Genomic DNA, 20584 nt, shown 5'->3' with positions numbered 1-20584 from the left:
AAATGAATAAATTAACCTAATTACCTCCCTCCCCTCAAAAAAAAAAAAAAAAGAAAGAAAAGAAATTCAGTGTTGCCCTGGAGCTAAACCACCATACATCCCAGCTCCTGACCTCAGTTTTTCCTGCAAGCGACCCCCACATTGTCACAAAAGCCTTCCCTTCATGGGTATCTTTTGTCCATACAACAGAACAGAAAGTTCTGAACTAAATCCAACTTTCCTCTCCAGTCTCACCTCCCTTCTGTCCTCCAGGCACTGGGAGCTTCCAGCCCCAAGGACAGAGCAAGACCTTTTATAGTCCAGCCTTACACACTTCTTTACCTGGAAAACTCCTACTCATCCATCAGAACTCAAATGCAATACCTTTCTCATTCATTCATTCATTCATTCAAAACACTGTGTTCCAGCTGTTGGAGATCCAATGGGGAAGAAGAACTGGCACCCAGGCCCAGCTTTGGCTCAGAGAGTCTGGGGCATGGAGAGGGCAGGGGATTTGATGCTCTTTCAGAGAACCAAAATTACTTTATTGGGTTTATAGGGGAGATGAAAACTGGTGAGATTGGAGACCTAGGCAGGGTCCGTACACAAGGGCCTTATTATAACATTCATTAACTTTCAATCCTCACAGCAGGTGTATCAGGCATGGAGTATTCTCATCACTATCTAATTTATCTCATTATCATTTACTATTCTTGTTTATCTCAACTCAGTTTGCCTGACCTAAGGCAAAGAGAGGTTAAGAAGGTCATTTAAGGTAAATGGCAGAGCTGGGATTCAGGCTCCAGAGCCCATGACCCTCACCACGGGCCTCTGCCACCACATTAGCCGAAGGGCAGCAAAGGGAAGCCTTGGAAGGTTAAACCCGGAAATGACACAGTGACACATCAGCTGGATGGATGGTGCAGGGGAAGGGGCAGATGCAGAGACAAGAACAGCAGAGAGGAAATGACTGAATGCCCCTGTAGAGAAGGCCCGAGGAAGGCCGGTAGCCATGGAAAGCGAAGTTGGGCCAAGTCCAGAGGTCTTCGGTGGGGTGGTCTCAAAGATAGGGAGCAGGACCTGGGGACAGACGTGGGAGGAGCCAATGCCCGAGGCCTTTCACTGAGATGGGAAACTGGAGGAGGGCCAGGCTGGGGCCAGGGGATGAGGCCAGCATTGCAGAGTTCAATGTTTTGGGTTCCCAGGCTTCTTTTATGGTATTCAGCTTAACAGGATTGCAACAGTGATTTGTTGGCACGATTGGTTTCCTCATTAGTAAAAACAGGGACCAGGCTTCTTTATTAATTCTCTGCGCCGTTCCCTGGAAACTTTGAGGTGGCTTACAAAAAACACACAAAGACTCAGTCTGCAAGCTCCCCGACGGCAGAGGACTTCTCTGCCCTGTCCTTCCGCATCCTTGGGGCCTAGCCCTGTGCCTGGTGCAAGGTCAGGGCTTGTAAATATGTATTATTTGAATGAACAAAAGGATAGCAAAATAATTGCTACAAGTGTAGGAGTGAGGAAGAAATCAGGTTGGAAACTAATCCAGGAAGAGGCGAGTCCAGTGGGTGGTTAAGGGCATGGAGTTCCCACGCCGCAGCTACCGTGGCGCAGCCCGTGAACTTCTCAGCATCTTGTTGCCTCTCTGTAAAATGCAGATAATAATAGAACCGAGCTTCAATGATTGTCCATCAGGGGAGGACTGGATAGAAAAATACACATGGTGTATTGTAGAGTAAAATAATAGGAAACCAGAAAAAAAGAATGAGAATGCTCTCTGCGTATTGATAAAGAATGATATTCAGGATATATTGTTAAGTATAAAAATGGCAAGGCCCAGAGCAGTGTGTGTGGGATGTTACTATTCATGTAAAAAGGAGGAAAATGTATGTGTGTGTGTGTGTGTGTGTGTGTGTGTGTGTGTTCACGTGCCCTCTGGGAGGGTACTCCAGGGACTAATTACATTGGCTGTCTCCAGGGCAAGGAACTGAATGCCTGAGGGCTGTGGGAGAGAGACAGGGGTAAAGGAAATTTTTTTTCCAAATGTCCTTCAGAATCTTTGATGCTTGGGATCATGGGAACATAGCACCTATTCAAATTCAAAACTGACTAAAATTTAAATTAAAAAAAGCAATTAAGATTTTTTCACATCTTATTAAAAAAAAAACTTTCTCGGCCCCCTTTGCCTCCAGCTACTGCCCCATTTTCTGCTCTCTTTACCAGCAAAACCTCTAGAAGGAGTCGTCTGCACTCACTGTTTCCAAATCCTCCCTTCTTGTCCTCTTCTTCCTGCTCCGGGCAGGTTTTGGGCCCTACCTCTCAACCCCAGCTGCTCCCTGAAGGTCACCAATGGCATCCGCATTGCTAATGGTAATTCTCAGTCCTTAAGAGCAGCATTTATCCCAGCTGGTCACTCCCTCCTCCTTCACACACTCTATGTGGCTTCCAGGAGCCCAGGCTTACCCAGGTTCTCCTCCCACCTCCCAGGCTCCTCTCCCCACCTCTAAATGTTGGCAGGCCTCAGGGCTCAGCTGCTCAGTCTACACTCCGCCTGGGGACCTCTGTGGCCGCAGGGCTCAAAGCATCATTCACAGTTGACGGCTCCCACGTGTCCCTCTCCCCTAGTCCACCTGCCTGCTCCACATCTCCATTTGGCAACTCAAGCTTAACCTGGACCAAAATGGAACTCCTGGTCATCCCTCCCCCTCAAAGCTGCTCCTATTACAGTCTTCCCGTCTTGGAAAAGGACTTCATTCTTCCAATTGCTCAGGCTACAACCTGAGAATTATACTTGACCCTCTTTGTGTCTTACACCCTCCATGGACCCCGGACAAATCTTGTTTTTTTCTACCTCCAAATGCATCCAGAATCCAAACCTCTCCCATCACCTCCACTGCAACTCTGGCATCCCAGCCACCCTTACCCCTCTCCTGGGCCTTTGCTGCAGCCTCTACCCTGGTTTCCACATTCCTGCCCTCACGCTCCACTGTCTATACTCAACACAGAAGCCAGAGAGACACTGTTAAAGTGTGACTCAGGAATTCTCAATTTCCTCTCTTGACTCAGCAATGCTCCATCTTACCCGGGGGAAGAGCCAGTCCTCAGGACGCCTTCGGAGCCCTGGGGGAGCAGAGCATCCCATTACCCCTTGGACCACACGCCCCAGTCCTCTGCCTGGTGACTGATTCTGACACCCTGGGCATACTCCCCACTCACGGCCTCGGCCTGGTGCTCTCTCCTCTCCCTGGAACATTCTTCCTCTCACCACCCTCATGTCTTCATCCCTCACCTCCTCCAGGCTCTTGCTCTAATGTCACCTCGGTGACGCTTTCCCTGACTCCACTCCCCTCCCTTTATTTATTATTTATTTATTTATTTACTTTAATATTTTTTGATTTTTTGGTTTACAATGTTGTATTAGTTTCTGGTGTACAGCATAATGATTCAGTTATACATACACATATATTCTTTTTCATATTCTTTTTCATTACAGGTGACTACAAGCCACTGAATATAGTTCCCTGTGCTACACAGTGGGACCTTTTTGTTTATCTATTCTGTACATAGTAGTTTGTATCAGCCAATCCCAAACTCCCAATTTGTCCCTCCCTCCCACCTCCTCCACCACTCCCCGGTAACCGTCCGTATGTTTTCTATGTCTGTGAGTCTGTTTCTGTTTTGTAAATAAGTTCACTTGTATCATTTTTTAGATTCCACATATAAGTGATATCACATGATGTTTGTCTTTCTCTGAGTGACTTACTTCACTTGGTATGATAATATCTAGGTGTAGCCATGTTGCTGCAAATGATATTATTTCATTCCTTTTATGGCTAAGTAGTGTTCCACTGTATATTTATACATTTTATTTATCCATTCATCTGTTGTTGGACAGCGCCCCCCATTTTAAACTGCAAACCACCCAACACCACCGCCCACCCTCTACCTCACCTCTCTGCTTAACGATCTTCTACAGCATTTATCGTCTCCCAACATATGACACGGTTATTTATTAGGTTGTCTGCTGCCTCTCTGCCTCTTGACTGTAAGTGCCATGAAGACAGGGATTTTGTCTGTTTTGTTCACTGTTGATTCCCCGGTACCTAGAAAAGCACCAGGCACACAATAAGCCCAGGACAAATATTTGTTGGACGATTAAATTAAAGGATGAAAAGAGAAGATTAGAAGATTAGCCCTAAAATACGAATGGTCCTATAAACTTGCTGTTGGTTGAGGAAGAATTTGGCTCCAAGCTTTCTAGCAGGCAAAGCAAACAGAAAAACATTTCAGTTACAATATGGAAACGAACCAGGTGTCCAGATTTTCTGGATTCTGAGCCCTCAGTGGACTTTCTCCAGATTCTTAAGGTATGGAGGCTCTGAGGAGCAGAGTGATGCCCTTGACAGTGCCCGGAAAGGCCCAGAACAACTCTCACTTGTGTACTTTTAAAACACCCTCCGTGGAGGCAAAGGCACAGCTGAAGTCCACTGGGAACGGTGATTCCAGAAGAGACCTAAACAAAACATCCCAGGACGTTGCTCTCTGTTCTAGTTTGAGCTAAAAGCAAAGTATGGAAAGTCAACAGCTATTTGTTAGGGCTACCGTGCATGAGGGAGGCCCTGCTCTTGGGGGCTTGTGCTCCAGGGAGAGGGACCAACCGGAAACGGGAAACACACAGATGCAGGAGATCATTTCAGGCACTGCTGTTGTGAAAGGGTCCATGTGTAATGTGACAGTGAGTGAGTGGGGTGGCCCCTCCGGCCAGGGCGGTCGGAGACAGCCTTGCTCAGGGATGGAGGGGAGCACTCAGTGTTGAGAACGCTGGAGGCCCAAGGCCCAGGGTGTTCAGGAGTGTGTGTCTGTGAACAGATGGCTGATGGAGGCCTGGCTCCTCCTAAACCTAAACTAATCCTAATCCTAGACGTAGGCCCAAGGGAAGGGTTCAGGGGAGGCTGGCTGTGGGCCAAGGACCCCCTCACCTCATCACAGAGAGCTCCTCCCGGTGACTTGAGGAGATCCAGGCAGCTACTTCATGAGGCCCTCGCCCACAGGCCCCAGGACAGGCCCCAGGACAGGCCCCAGGCCCAGGGCAAGGTCAGGAGAGCCCCCCCCCCATCCTCCCATCCACCTGCCTGCCCTGACCATTGCCCTGGACAAGGCTACGAGGCTGCCAGCGACAGACACCATCTCATTTCAGATAAGGGGCCAGCCTCTTGCCAGGCCCCCCAAACCCTACATGATGTGGCCTCTGCCCTTTGGTTCTCTGCCAGCCACATCAGTGACCTCAAGCTTCTTTCCTGCCTCTGGGAGTTCACCCACGCTGTTCTCTCTTTGGAAAACACTCTTCCCTGCTTTTTACAAGGCTGGCTCCTTCTCACCCCTTGGAGTCAGCTTACAGGGCCCCGTTTCAGAGCCTCTGTCTCAGAAGGTGGACTTGGCCCTCCCAGTCTTCATCTTACTCTGCTTGTTTGTTGTCTTCTGAGTTTGTGATTACACATCGATGTGTTTGTGCACTTTGTACTACGTCTCTTCCTAGCCAAGACATGAGCTTCGTAAACTCGAGGCATGTACCTGCCTTGTCCACTGCAGTCTTCCAGCCTGGGCCACCTGGCACGTAGAAAGGAGTCGGTAAATATTTGTCGAATGTATGAGTGAATGAACAAATGATGTGGTCGGAGCTGCAGAAAAAATCTTCTCTGGCAGAGGAACAGTCATCGAATTAGAGAAAATGACTGGGAGAGAGCCAGAGAGGAGGGAAGGACCACTCTGATTTCCCGGGAAAAGTCATTAGTATAGGCTGGAGATGAGTCCCACAGCGGAGGAGACAGGCATTCTGGGAACTGAAGACACCTCAGAGGCAACGTGGTGTAGCAGAAAGAACAGGAGTGTAATGAAGCCAGAACGCCCGCGTTTTAATCCAGCTCCACCAGCTGTGTGATGCTGGGTAAATTTCTTAACCTCTCGGTGCCTAAATTTCAGCATCTGTCAAGTGGCACCAACAATTTAGGGATGTATACACCTTAAAGGATTATGTGGCTTCAAGGCTGCATTAACCCAGGACTGGCCCCCACTGGTGGGCTGACCGTCAGTAACAAAGCGGGAATTATAATTTGGTTGGAATTAATAAGACTAAGGGGCTCCTCGGCCCTGACTCACCTTGTCAGCTTCTCCAAGGCGAGGGAGGCTTAAGAGGAGATGAGTTTTGAATTCTCAGTTTTCACAAAAATAGCCTCCACGGCGGAGCCCCTAGTTTCCAGCAGATGATTTCTTTGTTACTCAGCTGCTGGTGGGTGGGTGGGTGGTGCCACAGGCTGCTCATTTCCTGAATGAACAGCTGTGCCCTCTCATCTTTGTGGAGAATAATCATAACACTCCTTCAAACCTCAGCCCAGCCTCCTTCATTCAGGGCTCCCTGGCTGCCTGGCAGCCCCGGCACATGTTCGCCAGCCGGTGGGGAGGGGCCTCGGAGAAGGGGGCTGGATGCGAAGGGAGGGGTCAGGACCTAGGACCTTGGCCCTTGCCTTGGCCTCGTCCACAGTGGACCACGCCCCAGCCTCCTCAGAACTGGCCTTTGAGGCCCTGCCTCCCCGCCTCCATTCTCATATCCTACCTCACCCTCTCCAGCCACACCAGCCTCCTTCGCATTCCTCTGGTGCCCCTCAAGCTCATACCCACCTGAGGGCCTTCTGACAAACTGTACCCTCTTCCCACAACGTCTTCATTCTAGATTCTGGTAAAGCTGGCTCCTTCTTGTCACTTCTCGTCCTTCTCATCATCATCACCTGAGAGAGGTCCTCCCTGGCCACGCCCCCCTGCGGCCCAATCTGTTTGTAATCCACTGCCCAGGCACCCGCAGCCCAAGGCCAAAGCCCTACCAACTCAGAAGCCTTGGAACTTCAGCCCCAGTCCCAACTCTGGTTCTGACTGGCCGGGCCTGGGCCAGGGGTCCTGTGGACAAAGAGATGGGAGAGGGGACTCCCCAGGGGAAAGCAGGCAGGCAGTTCCCCACAGAAGGCACAGTGGTGGTGCGCAGGGGAAATTGCAGGTGTCTACCCTGGCCGCAGGCCTCCTCCAGAAGGACAAGTGGGTGAGTGTGAAAACCATGGGTCCAGAGCCCGGGGCTCAGGCCACTGGCGCATCTTTCTGTCTCTTCTGAGCCAAGTGACTGGGGGACACCCACCATCCCTCAAGCCTGGTTCTTCATCCAGGTAAACCTCACCGAGTTGTTATAAGAAGCAGGTGGGATAATGCCTGTCAGAGCACTTTGAAAACTATTATTATCTTTGGAAGAGATGAAGGTGAAAACAAAGAGGCAGATGTAAAGAGGAGTGCAGGGGGTCCTCTGGGCAGGGACCTCAGACCAAGCGGAATAGAATCAGAACTGCGGGCCTCAGGTAGCAACAGCTAACAGTATAACCGCCTCCCTTGTAGAATCAGAAACCTGGACTGTCTGAGCCTGTTTGTTCTGCGAGGTTCTGCAAGGGCAGGGACTTGTGGCGTTGGAGAGCCCAGTTCAACTGCCCCTCTAACCAGGTAAGTCACTCCTTCTGTCCGAGCCTCTCTTTGCTCACCAGCAATGTCAGGATATTGATGATAGACTATTGGATTGTCGTGAGCTTGAAATGAGGGCAAAGCAGATTGCCTGACAGGTGGGACGCCCTCAATGCCTCTTACTAGCTATTTTTATTAGTTATTTGTATTTTTCTTGATTCATTCCCTTAAAACTCCCCCCTTCTTTTTATTTTAATAAGGCTTCTTTCAAAAATGCCAGCCTGCCTCAGTAGTACTAAAGATACTAAAGATACATCAGGGACAGACTTTCTTCTTTCCAAGCTAAGGCTGAGAAAAAGGGACAGAAGAGGGAAGAGGAACCCATTTGTGGGGGCCTCCTCCAGCCAGGCCGGGGCTTCTATACAGGAGCCTGTGACAGCCCTCTCAGAAACGGCCTCCTTCCCTACTTTAGGGAAGGTTGTGGAGGACCGGAGTCATTAAGAGACTTGTCCAAGTTCACACAGCTTGGAAGGGCCAGGGCTGAGATTCACACCCAGGACTTCTCTGATGTGGAAAGCAGGGCTCTCCCCAGGAGGGGCAGCCCTCCAGCCTGGAGAGCCTCCCAGGCTGTGGTGTGTATGTGTGTGAAGCAACATTTCGCTCCCTTAGGGTCCTCTTCGATTCTGTAGAAATATCTCAAGCGCCTACTGCGGGCCAGACAGAGAAAGAGAAGAGTTTCTGTGACTTGCCCACATTCGTCCACTCGCAAGGATCTCAGAGCCAAGTGAGGGACAGACTGATGAAGGACAGGGGACACTCTGAGCATACAGAGGGGAGAGGAAGGTCTGAGAATCCCTGGGACCCTGCTGTGGCCTCCCTTCCCCCAGACTCACCCCCCACCCCGCAGGCCCCCAGCACGCATGCGTGGCTACACACACACACACACACACACGCACACACACGCACACACACGCACACACACACACGCACACACACACACACACACACGCACACAGGCACACACTCACCACCACTTGCTCTCTAATTGCTAGGAATGCAGGCCGTCCCCAGCGCTTCCTCCCCTGCATTCCTCAGGAGCTACTCCCACCTGGCAGGCAAATTACACCCTGGCCTGGCAATAAAAGCCACTTTTCAGAAAAAGAAGCTTTAGGGCCCCGAGAGACGCAGCTAACTCTCTCACACTGCTTGTGCCTGACTCAGAAGGTGGTGTCTGGGCCAGAGGAGCCAGGGCCCTGTGTCCCTTTAAGCAGGGAGTACAAATTCCCATCCCAGTCCCTCCCTCCTGCTTTTCCTGACGTCAGGAGGAAGGCGTGTGTGAGTGAGTGAGGGGCCTGAGGTGCCTGCCGCATGCTCTCTCTCTCACACACACACACACACACACACACACAGAGTCACACACACAGCCCATCCCCTGCTTATCGCTCCAAGTGCCAGTGAGAAGCAGAGTGCTGAACCAGCTGCGAGGCAGCGCCGGACCTCAACCGCCAGGGAGAGGTAAGGGGCTAGGTGATGGGGGCCAAGGGCACAGCGGCTCTGGAAACTGGCTTTGGAGGGGGCGAAGGAGGGAAGTGCAACGTGGGGGCACTGGGAAGGTGGGCACCTCCCCTAGGGCTGGCCCAGCCCAGTTCAGCTTACAGGAGAGGCAGGGGGATATTTAGATGCACCCACCTGGCCATCCCACCCTCCTTGCCCCCCTCTCCTGGCCCCCAAGGGAAGCGGAGGCTCTGCGACTCCTTGTGCGAGAGTGTCTGTGTGTGTGTCTGAGTGTGTGTGTCTGGGACTTGTGTCTGGCTCAAGAGGCAGCAGACACCTGCCAAGCCGCAGCCTCCTGTCTGGGAACCAAGGGGAGAGAAATGACTGGAGAAATAATTGTGCTCCTACCAGACGCTGAAAGGCGAGTGTAGCAGGGAGCAAAAGAAGTCTTTCCGCCTGGCATTCAGGGCTGGTGCTGGGGCTGGGGAGGGACCATCTAGGGCAGGCAGACAGTTGGACCCGAAGCAGCTGTCTCATCCTGACTATTTCTTCCCCGGTGTGATGGGGATAATTGTGGTAATTGGCTTGGAGGGGTGGCTCCATGTTATTTTCCCCTTCGCCTTGGAGCCACCCAGACCCTGAGCTCTTGCTTCTCCCGAGGCCACTCCTCTCCCTTGCCCGCTGGTCTGGCTACGACCTCCACCCGGGCCAGAGTGCAGCCCCTGGAGGGCAGGGGTGATAAGACAGGGGCTGTTGGGCCCCCTGCCATGGGGTGCGGGACTGGGGCAGCTTTGGCTAGGGCCAAGTCCCTGAGGGCCTGACCCTCAAGGAGACCAGGCGGAGATGAGGGGAGATGCTGGCACCCACAAGGGAGACAGCAGGTTCCTGCCAAGCTGCCAGCCTGCAGGCTCTTCCCAGGGAGAGGGGAGAGGGACGCAGAGCGAGAACAATAATAAATACAGTGTGAACTGCTGCATCCGCTGGGGCTGGGGGAGGGGAGGAGGACATGTACCCGGGTTGGGGGTGGGCAATCTCTCTGAGAACCTGGCACCATGCCCGCCTGGATGTGCTCCAGTGGAGGCCTCAGCCTGGGAAGGGCCTGTCTCTAGCCCCCTGGTGATGGGGAGCCAGTTTCCCAAAACTGACTCCATCCAGGGGCCTCTGGGTCCTTCAAATTCTGAATGTTTCCTCCTCCCAACCTCCCCCCACCACCCCATCTCCCCCCGCCATTCCCTTGAAATCTTTTCCAGAAACACCTTTTTCCCATATCTACCCCGCCCCTCTGGATCTGTCTGACCCTTCTTCAAAAAAACAGACAGGTGTGAGCAGGAACCAGCACACAGGGGCCTTGAAGAGGCCAGAGGACAATCTTGGCCATAGAGGTTTCTCCCAGGCTTGGAGATAGATGGGCGGGTAGTGTTCACAGAAGCCCACTGGCCATGGAGGGCACTGGGGGGCACTGGGGGGTCCCACACAGCTGGCTGGGAGGGGACACCCACAGGCTTGTCTGGAGGCAAGTCCCCCAAGAGTGGCACCAGCAGAGGGCGCTCAGGGCTTGGCTGAGCTGGTCACAACCAGCAGGGCCAGGACCCAGAGCCTGGTGGGAAGAGGGCTTGGGGCAATTTGGACTTTTGTCCGTGAAGAGTGTTAAGATGGGAGGCAAAAAGCAGTCGGGATGCAGAAAGCTGTGCCCCAAAGCCAGTGAAATGATGGTCACCAGGATGAGTGGTGTATCACATGGAAAGCTCAGGGGCTATGGGGTCACACTGATCTGAGTTCAAGCTCAGCCACTCTAAACGTGACTTTGGCTGGTCCATTCCCCTTTCTAGGGGGACTCAGAGTGGGAAGCGACTTGCTTAGGGTCACATAGCCCGGGCTCTCATGGTGCCCATCTGGGCATCCCTACCCCCACTTCCCAAAGAAGCCCCCAGAGCATCTTGGGCACATGACATGGAGGAGAGTTAAAGGGTCTCAGTTAAGCTCAAGTATTGGCTTGGGCAGCCCCCACTCTCACACACACACACACACACACACACACACACACACGCAAACACACACACACACGCTGTGGGAGGGGAAAGAACCAGGTTTAATTAGGTCACCTCCAGCTGCTGGATCAGCTTCTGCACTGATGTATTTTAAGGAATGTCTGGGAGGCTGGGGGAGGGGGAAGGTCCTGGGAAGTGCCAGCTTCTGTCTGGTGGTCCTGAGAACCCTTTCCCTCCTCGGGCCCTCATGGACGAGACCCCAAAGTTCAGAAAGCCCTTCCACCGTCATCCTGTCCTCCCTCTTTCTGAGTCACCATGCCCATTCCTCCCTCTCTCCGCTCCCCCACAATGGGGGCTTGGGCTGGCATGTTTTTATTGAGGGAGTTGTTTTTGAACTTGCCTTAGTTGGCAAGTGACTCACCCAAGGTCATGGTCTGAGTCAGCACAAATCCAGAAATAGAAATCCAAGCCCTGCTCTTCCTTCCTTCTCGAGAGATTTCAGGGACCTGCTAGTCCTCTCTCCCCACCTCCTGCCCCAGGCCTTTCTGTAACCCACCAAAAACATCTCCAGGGTATAGAAGAGATGCCCCTGACCCACTGCATGATCCCAGCAAGCCTCTTTACTTCTCTGGGCCTCAGTTTTCTCTTCTGAAGAATGGGGGTAATAACAGTGATTATCATGCGGGGTTGTTGTGAGGACTAAATGAGGAAATGGGGCAAAGGGCTTGGCACACCACTTAGCACGTGGTTCATGATCAATAGATGGTGGCCATGCTCTTGCCGTATCCAGACAAACTGCCCTGTGTTCTACTCGTCTGTCTGTTTCTCCCACTGGACCGGGGCCCTCTAAGGGCAGGACTCTCTCCTCTTTTATTTTTTGTCCCAGTGCCTGGAAATCACATTCAGGGGTGTGTGTGTGTTTGACGACCTCAGAGGAGAGTTGGAGTGACCCTCACTGGTCATCTGGACCAGTGATGATTTGCATAGCTGAGGAGAAGAGTGAGGACCAGAGAGGTCACATAGCACTGGGTGGTTGGTCCAACTTGCTTTCCCTGATCTGCCCAGAAGGAGGGAGATTTGCATGGTCAAGAGAAGACTCTGACGGCCATCTCCTGCCCAGTTCTTTCTGGAGGAGCCGATAGTTGGAGGGGCCCCAATGCCAGGTCATCTGCTGACAGGGCTGAATCACTATCCATAGCCCCATGATGCTGTATCACCGAACAGCCCTGTTGTCTTGTTTTTACTGCCCCACCCCTCATCAGGTCCTTTTGTCTGAAGAATTGCTGGGGTTTGGTGTCCACACAGGGAATTGATGATAAGCTTGACTGGGAGAGTCAGAACCAAAACACTCACAGGTGGACCATTGACCCAAACTCCATGTCTCCTCCCATAACCTAGACAGGGTGCTACAGCCTTATTTGACAGATGGGGAAACTGGGGCTCAGAAAGGGAGGGTCTCTCAGCCAGGACACTGTAGAGCCAGGATTCAACCTGAGCCACATGGGTGCCACGCTGTACTCTTACCCTCCAACTGCTAGTTTGGAAGGGTGTTATTCCAGGCCGCAGATGTCTCCAGATGGGCACACTGAATCCCTTGGGGGCTGGGCTTTAGCTCTGTTTGAGTTGAAACAAATGTTCTACAAACACATCTGTTTCTCTGCTCTTGGAGGAGTTAATTTTCCCCTTTAGTTTCTCAGGGAAAGTTCTTTCAGGAAAACTCCAGCCTCATCTTGGCTGAACCAGGAACAGAATTTATCCTTATAAGCACTGGTTGCCTTCTGAAGAATCTGACCTCTGTCATTTACCTGCTGTGTGACCTTGGGCAAATCACTTAACGTCTCTGAACTTCAACTTCCTATTTTGTAAAATGTAAACAATTGTAATTTCACCCTTTCAGGGAGATTTAAAAATGGAAAGTAATTTCTGTAAAGACTTTGCAGTGTAGATAACATTCAAACAATGAAAGCTCTGTCTTCACATGCCCCTTTCTGCAGCAATACTCTGGAGAAAGGGTCTAAAGCAGAGGCTTCCTCTGCATCCCCTTGTTCCTTTCTCCCTGGTCTCCCAGGCTGTCCCACATTGTGCAGCTCCTTCAAATCCAGGTCTCTGGCAGGGCCCAGAGAGGGAAAGACTGTCCAAGGTCACACAGCAAGTCAGGAGCAATGCAGAGCCTGAACCCAGGACTCCTGACTTCCCACTCCAAGGCTCCAGAGTCAGACTGCCCTGGTACAAGTCCTGGCTCAGATGTTAATTGCTGTGTGGCCTTGAGTGAGTGACAGCCTTTCTGAGCCTCAGTTTCCTCATCTGCAAAATGGGGTACTAATAGCACCAGCCTTAAAGGGCTGTTGCAGGAATTTGATGAAAGGAGAGGCTATGAGGGGCAGGGTAGGGAGCTAGTGGGCAGGACAGTCCTTGGGGAAGCAAGGAAGATGAGAGGAAAGGGTGGGTTTGGCTCTCGGGTCTCTCCTTCCGTCCACGCCCTCTTTCCCCATGCCCAACTTAGCAGCCCCGTCTGTCCAGGAGGAGCAACTTCTCACCCAGCACCTACCCAGTGCTTCCCACTTTCCATCCCATTCCATCCTCACTGAAGCGCTCATCCCCATTTTCCAGAAGAGGAGGGAGATGAGGGGAGATACGAGAGCAGCACTCAGGGCACCGTGGGGGCTGCAGGCTGGGGGTGGGTGTAGACAGGGCGCTGGAGGGGAGAAGGCCAGTTCTTGCTGTTATCCTGTCCCCTTCCTCTTCCTCTCTGCCACCTGGTCCATTTGGGAGAGGGGAAGAGAGGAGCTGCCCTCAATCCTAACCCTAGGTAATCAGTGCCTCTCTCCCCTTCCCCACCGCTTGCTTGCTTTGCATGAGGCCTGGGATCCACGCTCAGCCTTGGGTCTGGAGGCCTGGCCGGGGAGCAGGGCTGCTCAGCTGCATCTCCCTGGTAACCACTGTGGGCTGCCTCTGCCCTTCCCCCATCTTCCTCCCTCCCCTTCCCCCACGACCTCCCAGCACTGGCTGTCACCACCAAGCACAATAACAGGCCTGGGAAAACTGTACAGTGGGCAGGCCAGGACTGCACTGCTTCCTGGAGGAAGGAAGGCCGGCCGAGCTTCTGTCCCCACCACCTGCCACCCACACCCAGGTGGGGCAGGGGGCACCCAGGAGTGCGCTGCAGGGCCTGCATCTCCCCGCTGTCCTGGCTATGTCATCTTGGGGAGCTCTGCTACCGGTCTTCCTTTTTCGTAACAGCTTTATTGAAATATAATTCCCTCACCATGTAATTCTCCTGCTTAAGTTTAAGTTATTGGTTGTTAGTATATTCACAAAGTCGTGCAATATCACTGTCGTCAATTTTGGGATATTTTCACCACTCTGAAAAGAAACCCTGAACTCATTAGAAGTCACTCCTCATTTTCCCTCCCCCTCCGCAACCCCTGGAACCACTCATCTACCTTCCATCTCTGTGGCTTTGCCTCTTCTGGACATTTCACATGAATGGAATCATGTAATATGTGGTCTTTTGTGACTGGCCTCTTTCACTCAGCATTATGATTCAAGGTTCAGCTGTGCTGTAGCAGGTCTCAGTGTTCATTTCTTTTTACGACTGAATAATATTCACATTTTGTTCATCCATTTATCTGTTGATAGACCTTTGGCTTGTTTCCATTTGGGGGCTATTATAAATAATGCTGCTGTGGACATTTATGTGCAAGTTTTTGTGTGACTGCTTTTCCTCTTGAAGCTTCAGTTTTCTTTCCTCTAAAATGGGGATAAAAATGCTAAACCTGCCAGCCCCTGCCTCGAGTGGGCTCAGAGGGAAAAACTCCACATCAGGGTAAGGGGCTGTCAGGGGCCGTGAGGGGCAGTTCTCACCCCCTGCAGTGCTCCTGGCTGGAGGAGGGCATGTTGGGGGCCAGCGGAGGAGAGAGGCTTCATCTCCACCTCTAGGGTTAGCAGAGCCAGTTCATCACCTTGACCCAGAAAAGTTCTTGCTGTGTGACCTTGAGCCGGGGCCAGGGGACCTGCTCCAATGATGGAGGGTTGCACCCCTCGGCTCTTCCAGCCCTGCTGTGCAGTGTTTTGGGGCCCCCTGGGCTCTGGAGTCCTAAGGAGCGAATCCTTCCCTGGAAACTACAGGCTGGGGGTGGGGAGAGGGCAAGACGGAGGCCAGAAATAGACTTGGCTTGGGGATTCACCTGTGGCCCCAGGGCGTCTGGGTGAGGGGTGGGGGAGTGAAGGAACGGCGGTGAGGAGGTGGAGAACTGCCAACCCCCCCCACCACTCCTATATGAGCACAGACCACGGGCGCTGCTTATATTCTCCCCTTAGCCAAGCCTCACACAGCCTGTGAGGGAGTGAGGCAGGGCTTATCAGCTCCATTATTACAGACGAGGAAGCTGAGTCTGGTGGACATGCTACCCAAGTCAGCAGCTAATAAGCAGTGGAACTGGAGCTCTCCTGGTCCAGGCATCCTGCGTGGCCCCCACTGTGGCAGACTGCCCACCCCAGGCTCAGTCAACAGCTTGGCATCTTTTGGGGTTTAAGACTTCCCAAACCCTGGGAGGGGAGGTGGGTGAGTGCATGGGGTGGGGAACTACATTCGCTTTTCTCTGCAGGGAAAAATATAGGATCAGTTTTTTCAAGGTCATCCAGGCACTGAGCTGCAGATGTGAGAATTTCTATTGATTTGTATTGATAATAGCAATTTATTGGGTATCTATGAGATGCCAGAATCTGTCAGACACACTAAACCATTGAATCCTCGGTAACCTTGCATGGTAAGCACTTTCAGCCTCATTTTAGAAAGGAGGAGACTGGGGTTAGGGAAAAATTGCCAACGTTCCCAAGAGCTCACCATGCTCTGGTCCTGTTCTAAGCATGTGGAAAATCACTGAACCCTCACAGCAACCTCTCTGTGAAATAAGAACCAACACTGTCCTCATTTTACAGAGCAGGAAACTCAGTCAAAGGTTGTAAGTGTTGACCAAGGCCACATAGCTGGTAGGTAGAGGAGCCAGGATTCAAACCCAGGCCATGTGGGTCCGGAGCCCACACTCTCACCACCACGTTGGAACTGTTGAGTGGCTTGCTTGAGGTCACCAAACTACAGGTGACAAAGCTGAGATTCGAACCCAGGTCTGTGGATTTGAAACTGCTAGCAGTTGTGCCAAACTGTCTTCCAGACCATCACTGGCCACTTAATCCATCCCACCTCCTAGGCCTCCAAGTTAAAGAACTGAACCTCAGGCTGGAAGGACTTTGAAGTTAGCCTTAGTCAGCTTGGACCACCATAACAAAATACCACAGATGGGGGTTTAAACAAGACAGACATTTACTTCTTACAGTTCTGAGGCTAGATATCCAAGATCAACGAGCCAGCATAGTCTGGTTCAGTTGTAGGCAGCCCCTTCTGGCTGTGCCCTCACAGGGCAGGGAGAGAGGCGGCAAGCTCTCCAGGGTCTCCCCTTCTAAGGGCACCAATCCCATCATGGGGGCCCCACCCTCCTGACCTCATCTAAACCTAGTTACCTCCCAAGGGTCCCATCTCCAAATACCATCACACTGAGCGTTAGAACTTCAACATATGATTTTTAGGGGAACACAATTCAGCCCACAGAAAGGTTGTGTGGCTTTTTTGTCTTTTTGGTGAGGACACTGAGTCAAGCAAGGGCTGTGAGTGATCTGAAGTCACCCTGTAAGGAGTAGCAGGCAGCCCCAGCCCTTCAGCCTCGTGTCCAGAAGCTGCCCACCCTGGACCACACTCAGCTATACCTCTCTTTCCTCCTTGCAGACGGAGCCTGTAGCTGGTGAGGCCGCCGAGCGGGGCCAGGCCGGGCCCTGCCCGCAAGGACGCCTTTCACCGGCTTCTGTGCCCAGGAGCCCATCAAGCTCTCCTGCTGGCCCTGCCATGACTTCGGAGTCCACACCGTCCCCGGTCGTGCCACCGCTCCACTCCCCCAAGTCCCCTGTCTGGCCCACCTTCCCCTTCCACCGGGAGGGCAGCAGGGTCTGGGAGCGGGGCGGTGTCTCATCTAGGGACCTGCCCAGTCCCCTGCCCACCAAACGGACCAGGACATATTCAGCGTGAGTACCTGCCCTCGCCCAGGCTCTGGTGATCTTTCCCCGGGACCGGGCTCCAACTGGGGCTGCCCAGGTGCTCCGGGTGGATGAAACAGCCTGGGCAAAAACAGAGACATGGGGTCGACCTCTGGAGAGGGGTGGGCAGGCTGGACAGAGACCAGCCCTGGGCCTTTGGGGTAGGTCGCTGGGTGGACTCAAATTGGGGAGGGGGTATGTGGGAGCCACAGGGAGACTGACCTGGCTTGGGCAAAGAGGAGTTTTTAATGCAAGTGCTGTTTGTGCCCTGTGTCCAACCCAAGGCCAGGCACAGAGCAGAGGCTTAATAAAAGATGAATGATGGGTGAATGACAAGTGAGTGAACAGGATGGATACTGCTACTTCAGGAGTTAGTGAGCTCCCCATCGTGGGAGGTATTCAAGCCTAGGCTGGACATTCTTCACTCAGAGACCTTACATCAGGAATCCGTGTAAGCCCAAACCACCTCAGAAGGGGAGTGTGCTATGCAGAGAGAGGGGCACTGTTTGGGTGTCAGGAGACCCACCTGCTGTGCACCTCGGGAGAGCCAGTTCCCCTCTCTGGGCCTTAGTCTCTTTATTGTCCAATGGGATGAGGAGAGGACTGAGCTGGTCTAACAATGGGCAGTTTCTGGTCTGCGGAGGGTTTTCCACAGTCCTGAAGCAGGCTCTGCAGGCAGGGCCCAGGAGGGCCACGGGGGTCCAGGGAGGGGTTCCTCAGGCCACAGTTCCATTCCCCCTACCTTATCTTCAGGACAGCCCGTGCCTCAGCTGGCCCCGTGTTCAAAGGTGTCTGTAAGCAGTTCTCACGCTCACAGGGCCACGGCTTCATCACCCCCGAGAACGGGTCCGAGGACATCTTCGTGCATGTATCTGAGTGAGTCCCCCCAGCCCCCTGTTCTTGGCTGGGCCCCTGCTGCAGTGACCCAGCAGGGCCTCAAGAAAGGCCTCCCTAGGCTTCTCCCCTCACTGGCTAAAGTCTGTTCCTGGCATATTTCTCCTGTCATAGAGCCTACGGGCGCATGGGTGGAGGAGGGCTGGGCCAGGTGGAAAGGGAGTGCTCAGACCCCAGAAGCCCTGGGCACCAGGGGCTGAGTCCTGGGACCCTGTTTCTGTATCATAGGGGCTGAGAGGGCTGGGCCAGTCCCTGGATCTTTCAGCCTGGAGGGTAGGCCAGAAGGTAGGAGAGGTGGTCTAGGCCTGGCCCCCAGCCCTAATGCCAGGTGTGACCTCGCGAGGTCATTGGGCTTTAAGCCTCGGAGACCTCCCTGAGCCCTTTCACATCTCACTTTATAGCACAGGACTGTTTATGATTCCCATTTTACAGATCAGAGAACTGGGGCTCTGAGACGGGAAGCTGGCTCAGGCTCCCTGGCCTAGCTAAGCCCAGCGCAAGGCCTCCTTCAGGTCAGACCACAGGGGTCGTCCTGGGAGTGGGGCCTGTGGGGCTGACACCCCTCTCCCGCTCACCAGCATCGAGGGGGAGTACGTGCCAGTGGAAGGCGACGAGGTGACCTACAAGATGTGCCCTATCCCGCCCAAGAACCAGAAGTTCCAAGCCGTGGAGGTGGTGCTCACCCAGCTGGCCCCACACACTCCCCACGAGACGTGGTCCGGCCAGGTTGTGGGCTCCTAGGCTGGGCAGCTCACGTGCCAGCTGCTGGGCGGGTGGGGAGCGACTCTGGGTAGATGGGCAGCAGCGGGTTCCATGCCCCACTGCACTGGCTGACCAAGTCCCTGGGGCAGTCTCGGTGTGCACATCTGTCTGTCTGTGCTTGTGGCCGTGAATATGTGCCTCCATCCACCCCCGTGACTGTTGTGAGCTGTACCGAGGCCACCAGTCCTGCCTTCTCTGCTCATCACTCCTTCCTTCTCTCCCCGCCACACAGCACAGGACCCTCTTGCCCTCCTAACACCCGTCCATGTGGCCACAGGGCCTCCAGGGCCTGTGTCAGGCCTGGGGCTGGGAGTCTGGGCAGCAGCGGGGCCCCATATAAGCCTGCTCCCCTAGCCTGTGTCCCATGCCTGGCCCCGGGGCCAGACTCTGCTTCTGCTACTCACACCTCCCACCCTGGGCTGGGGTCTCCCACTGTGGCCTGGACCCCTCCCCTCAGAAGCCAGGCCAGTGAGTGCTGTGTGGGAGCCTCCCGGCCTCTCGCAGGGGAAGAAGGCAAAACCTGGAGGCAGAAAGCCCCCTCCCCACTACCAAGGCCCAGCCTGCTTTCCTTCCTTCTCTTCCTCAGCACACTGGAGAAGCAGGAAAGGCAGTTTGGGGGCTCCTGTTTTGCCAGCCAGTCCCTCCCCCTCAGCCTGGCAAAAGCTCTGTGAACCCCTGAGGCCATGTCCCCTACCCTGGGCCACGCTGAGCCTCACTGCCTCCACTCTGCCTGAGGAGGCACCAGTCTGCAGAGGGGTGGGGATATGTCTCCCCTAGTTTGGTTGGAGCCACGCTCTTTGTCCTGCCTCACAAACCCCACGGATGCTCTGCTCGTGCTGCTGAGGACCCAGCAAAGGACAGACCAACATCCCCACAGGCAGGGCCAGGCAGGGGCACCCACCAGAACAGCCCTCAGGCTGGGAGACCACCAGCCTTGCAGCCCCCTTGCTGGGCCCTCTTCCGAAAACTGTGGGACAGTGTCTCCTGCTGGTCCCCAGTAGGCCAGAGGCTGAGGTGTGGTCCCTGTCTTGTCCATCCCTTAAGACGTGTGGTGTTCCTCTCACCTGGAGTCCTGTGGGCCAGGACGTGTGTTTGTGTGCATTCAGTCTTGGGCAGGGGGTTGGCCTGGCCTGGGAGGACAAGAAGGAGGGGCTCTGCCTCCCCCTACCTTCCACCCGACTTCCTTCCAGAGAACACATCACCTGATGGGGGCAGAAATGGGGTTCAAGAGAGGGCCTGCCAGGGAGTGACCCTTTTGAGACCCAGTCTGAGTGAAATGGGGACTCAAATGCCCAGGAAGGGGGGGGGGGTGTCAGTGACTGTCTAGGAGGGTCCTTGGCCCTGTATGTAGGTGCCCCAAGGCCCCAGGGTGGAGATCAGCTTGGGTATGTGCAGCTCTTCCCTGTCCCCACCACAGAGGTGGGAAACTAGAGCTGCTAAGATGTGCTGGCCCGCCCCCTAAACTCAGAATGGCCCAGCCTAGCTGACATCCCACCCTGAGCTTGGGCTACTCCAGCAAGGCCTGACGCCTTTGCTCTGAGAAACGTAGCTCCCTGGCTTCCTTGGCTGGTTTATTGGTGCCGGTTAACTCCTAGAAGCCCCCAAGACACCCACCCCAAGAGTAGGCCCCCTTCTTAGGCACTAGCCAGGGAGCACCAGCCCTGGGGCTGCCCCACTCATGGCCCCACGGTGTCCTGTCAGACCTTGTCCAGGACCCCCCAGCCACCTGGACTCCCCCAACATTCCTAACACTGGCAATAAACCCTCAACTGTGACTCAGCCTAGCCAGAGATGCCTCTGTCTGTCTGGGTCCGAGGGGAAGGGGCTTGGGAGGACACCCCAAACAGCCCTTGTTTGGGGCTTCAATGGCCCACCCTCCTCGGCTGTAT

The 20584-nt window shown here is 53.8% G+C and overlaps 1 protein-coding gene across 1 annotated transcript; it reads left to right on the top strand.

Annotated features, from left to right (window-relative positions):
• The first annotated feature begins 8400 nt into the window (after nucleotides 1-8400).
• On the top strand, nucleotides 8401-20474 carry CSDC2 (cold shock domain containing C2). The gene is made up of 4 exons (XM_010983507.3): nucleotides 8401-8985; nucleotides 16735-17027; nucleotides 17793-17915; nucleotides 18512-20474. The coding sequence occupies exons 2-4, from the start codon at nucleotides 16852-16854 to the stop codon at nucleotides 18672-18674; spliced, it is 462 nt and encodes a 153-aa protein (XP_010981809.1). The 5' UTR covers nucleotides 8401-8985; nucleotides 16735-16851; the 3' UTR covers nucleotides 18675-20474.
• The last annotated feature ends 110 nt before the right edge of the window (nucleotides 20475-20584 follow it).

Source organism: Camelus dromedarius, chromosome 11 (genome assembly GCF_036321535.1).
Source record: "Camelus dromedarius isolate mCamDro1 chromosome 11, mCamDro1.pat, whole genome shotgun sequence".
Taxonomy (NCBI): domain Eukaryota; kingdom Metazoa; phylum Chordata; class Mammalia; order Artiodactyla; family Camelidae; genus Camelus; species Camelus dromedarius.
The sequence above is the reverse complement of the archived record's forward strand: the minus strand, read 5'-3'. Positions and strand labels throughout refer to the sequence as shown.

Bases quoted from the DNA above. Each gene is read 5' to 3' on its own strand.
- CSDC2 (XM_010983507.3), top strand. From the start codon at position 16,852: ATGACTTCGGAGTCCACACCGTCCCCGGTCGTGCCACCGCTCCACTCC. The intron at 17,028-17,792 runs GTGAGTACCTGC...CCTTATCTTCAG, and splicing joins CGGACCAGGACATATTCAGC to GACAGCCCGTGCCTCAGCTG. The intron at 17,916-18,511 runs GTGAGTCCCCCC...CCCGCTCACCAG, and splicing joins ATCTTCGTGCATGTATCTGA to CATCGAGGGGGAGTACGTGC.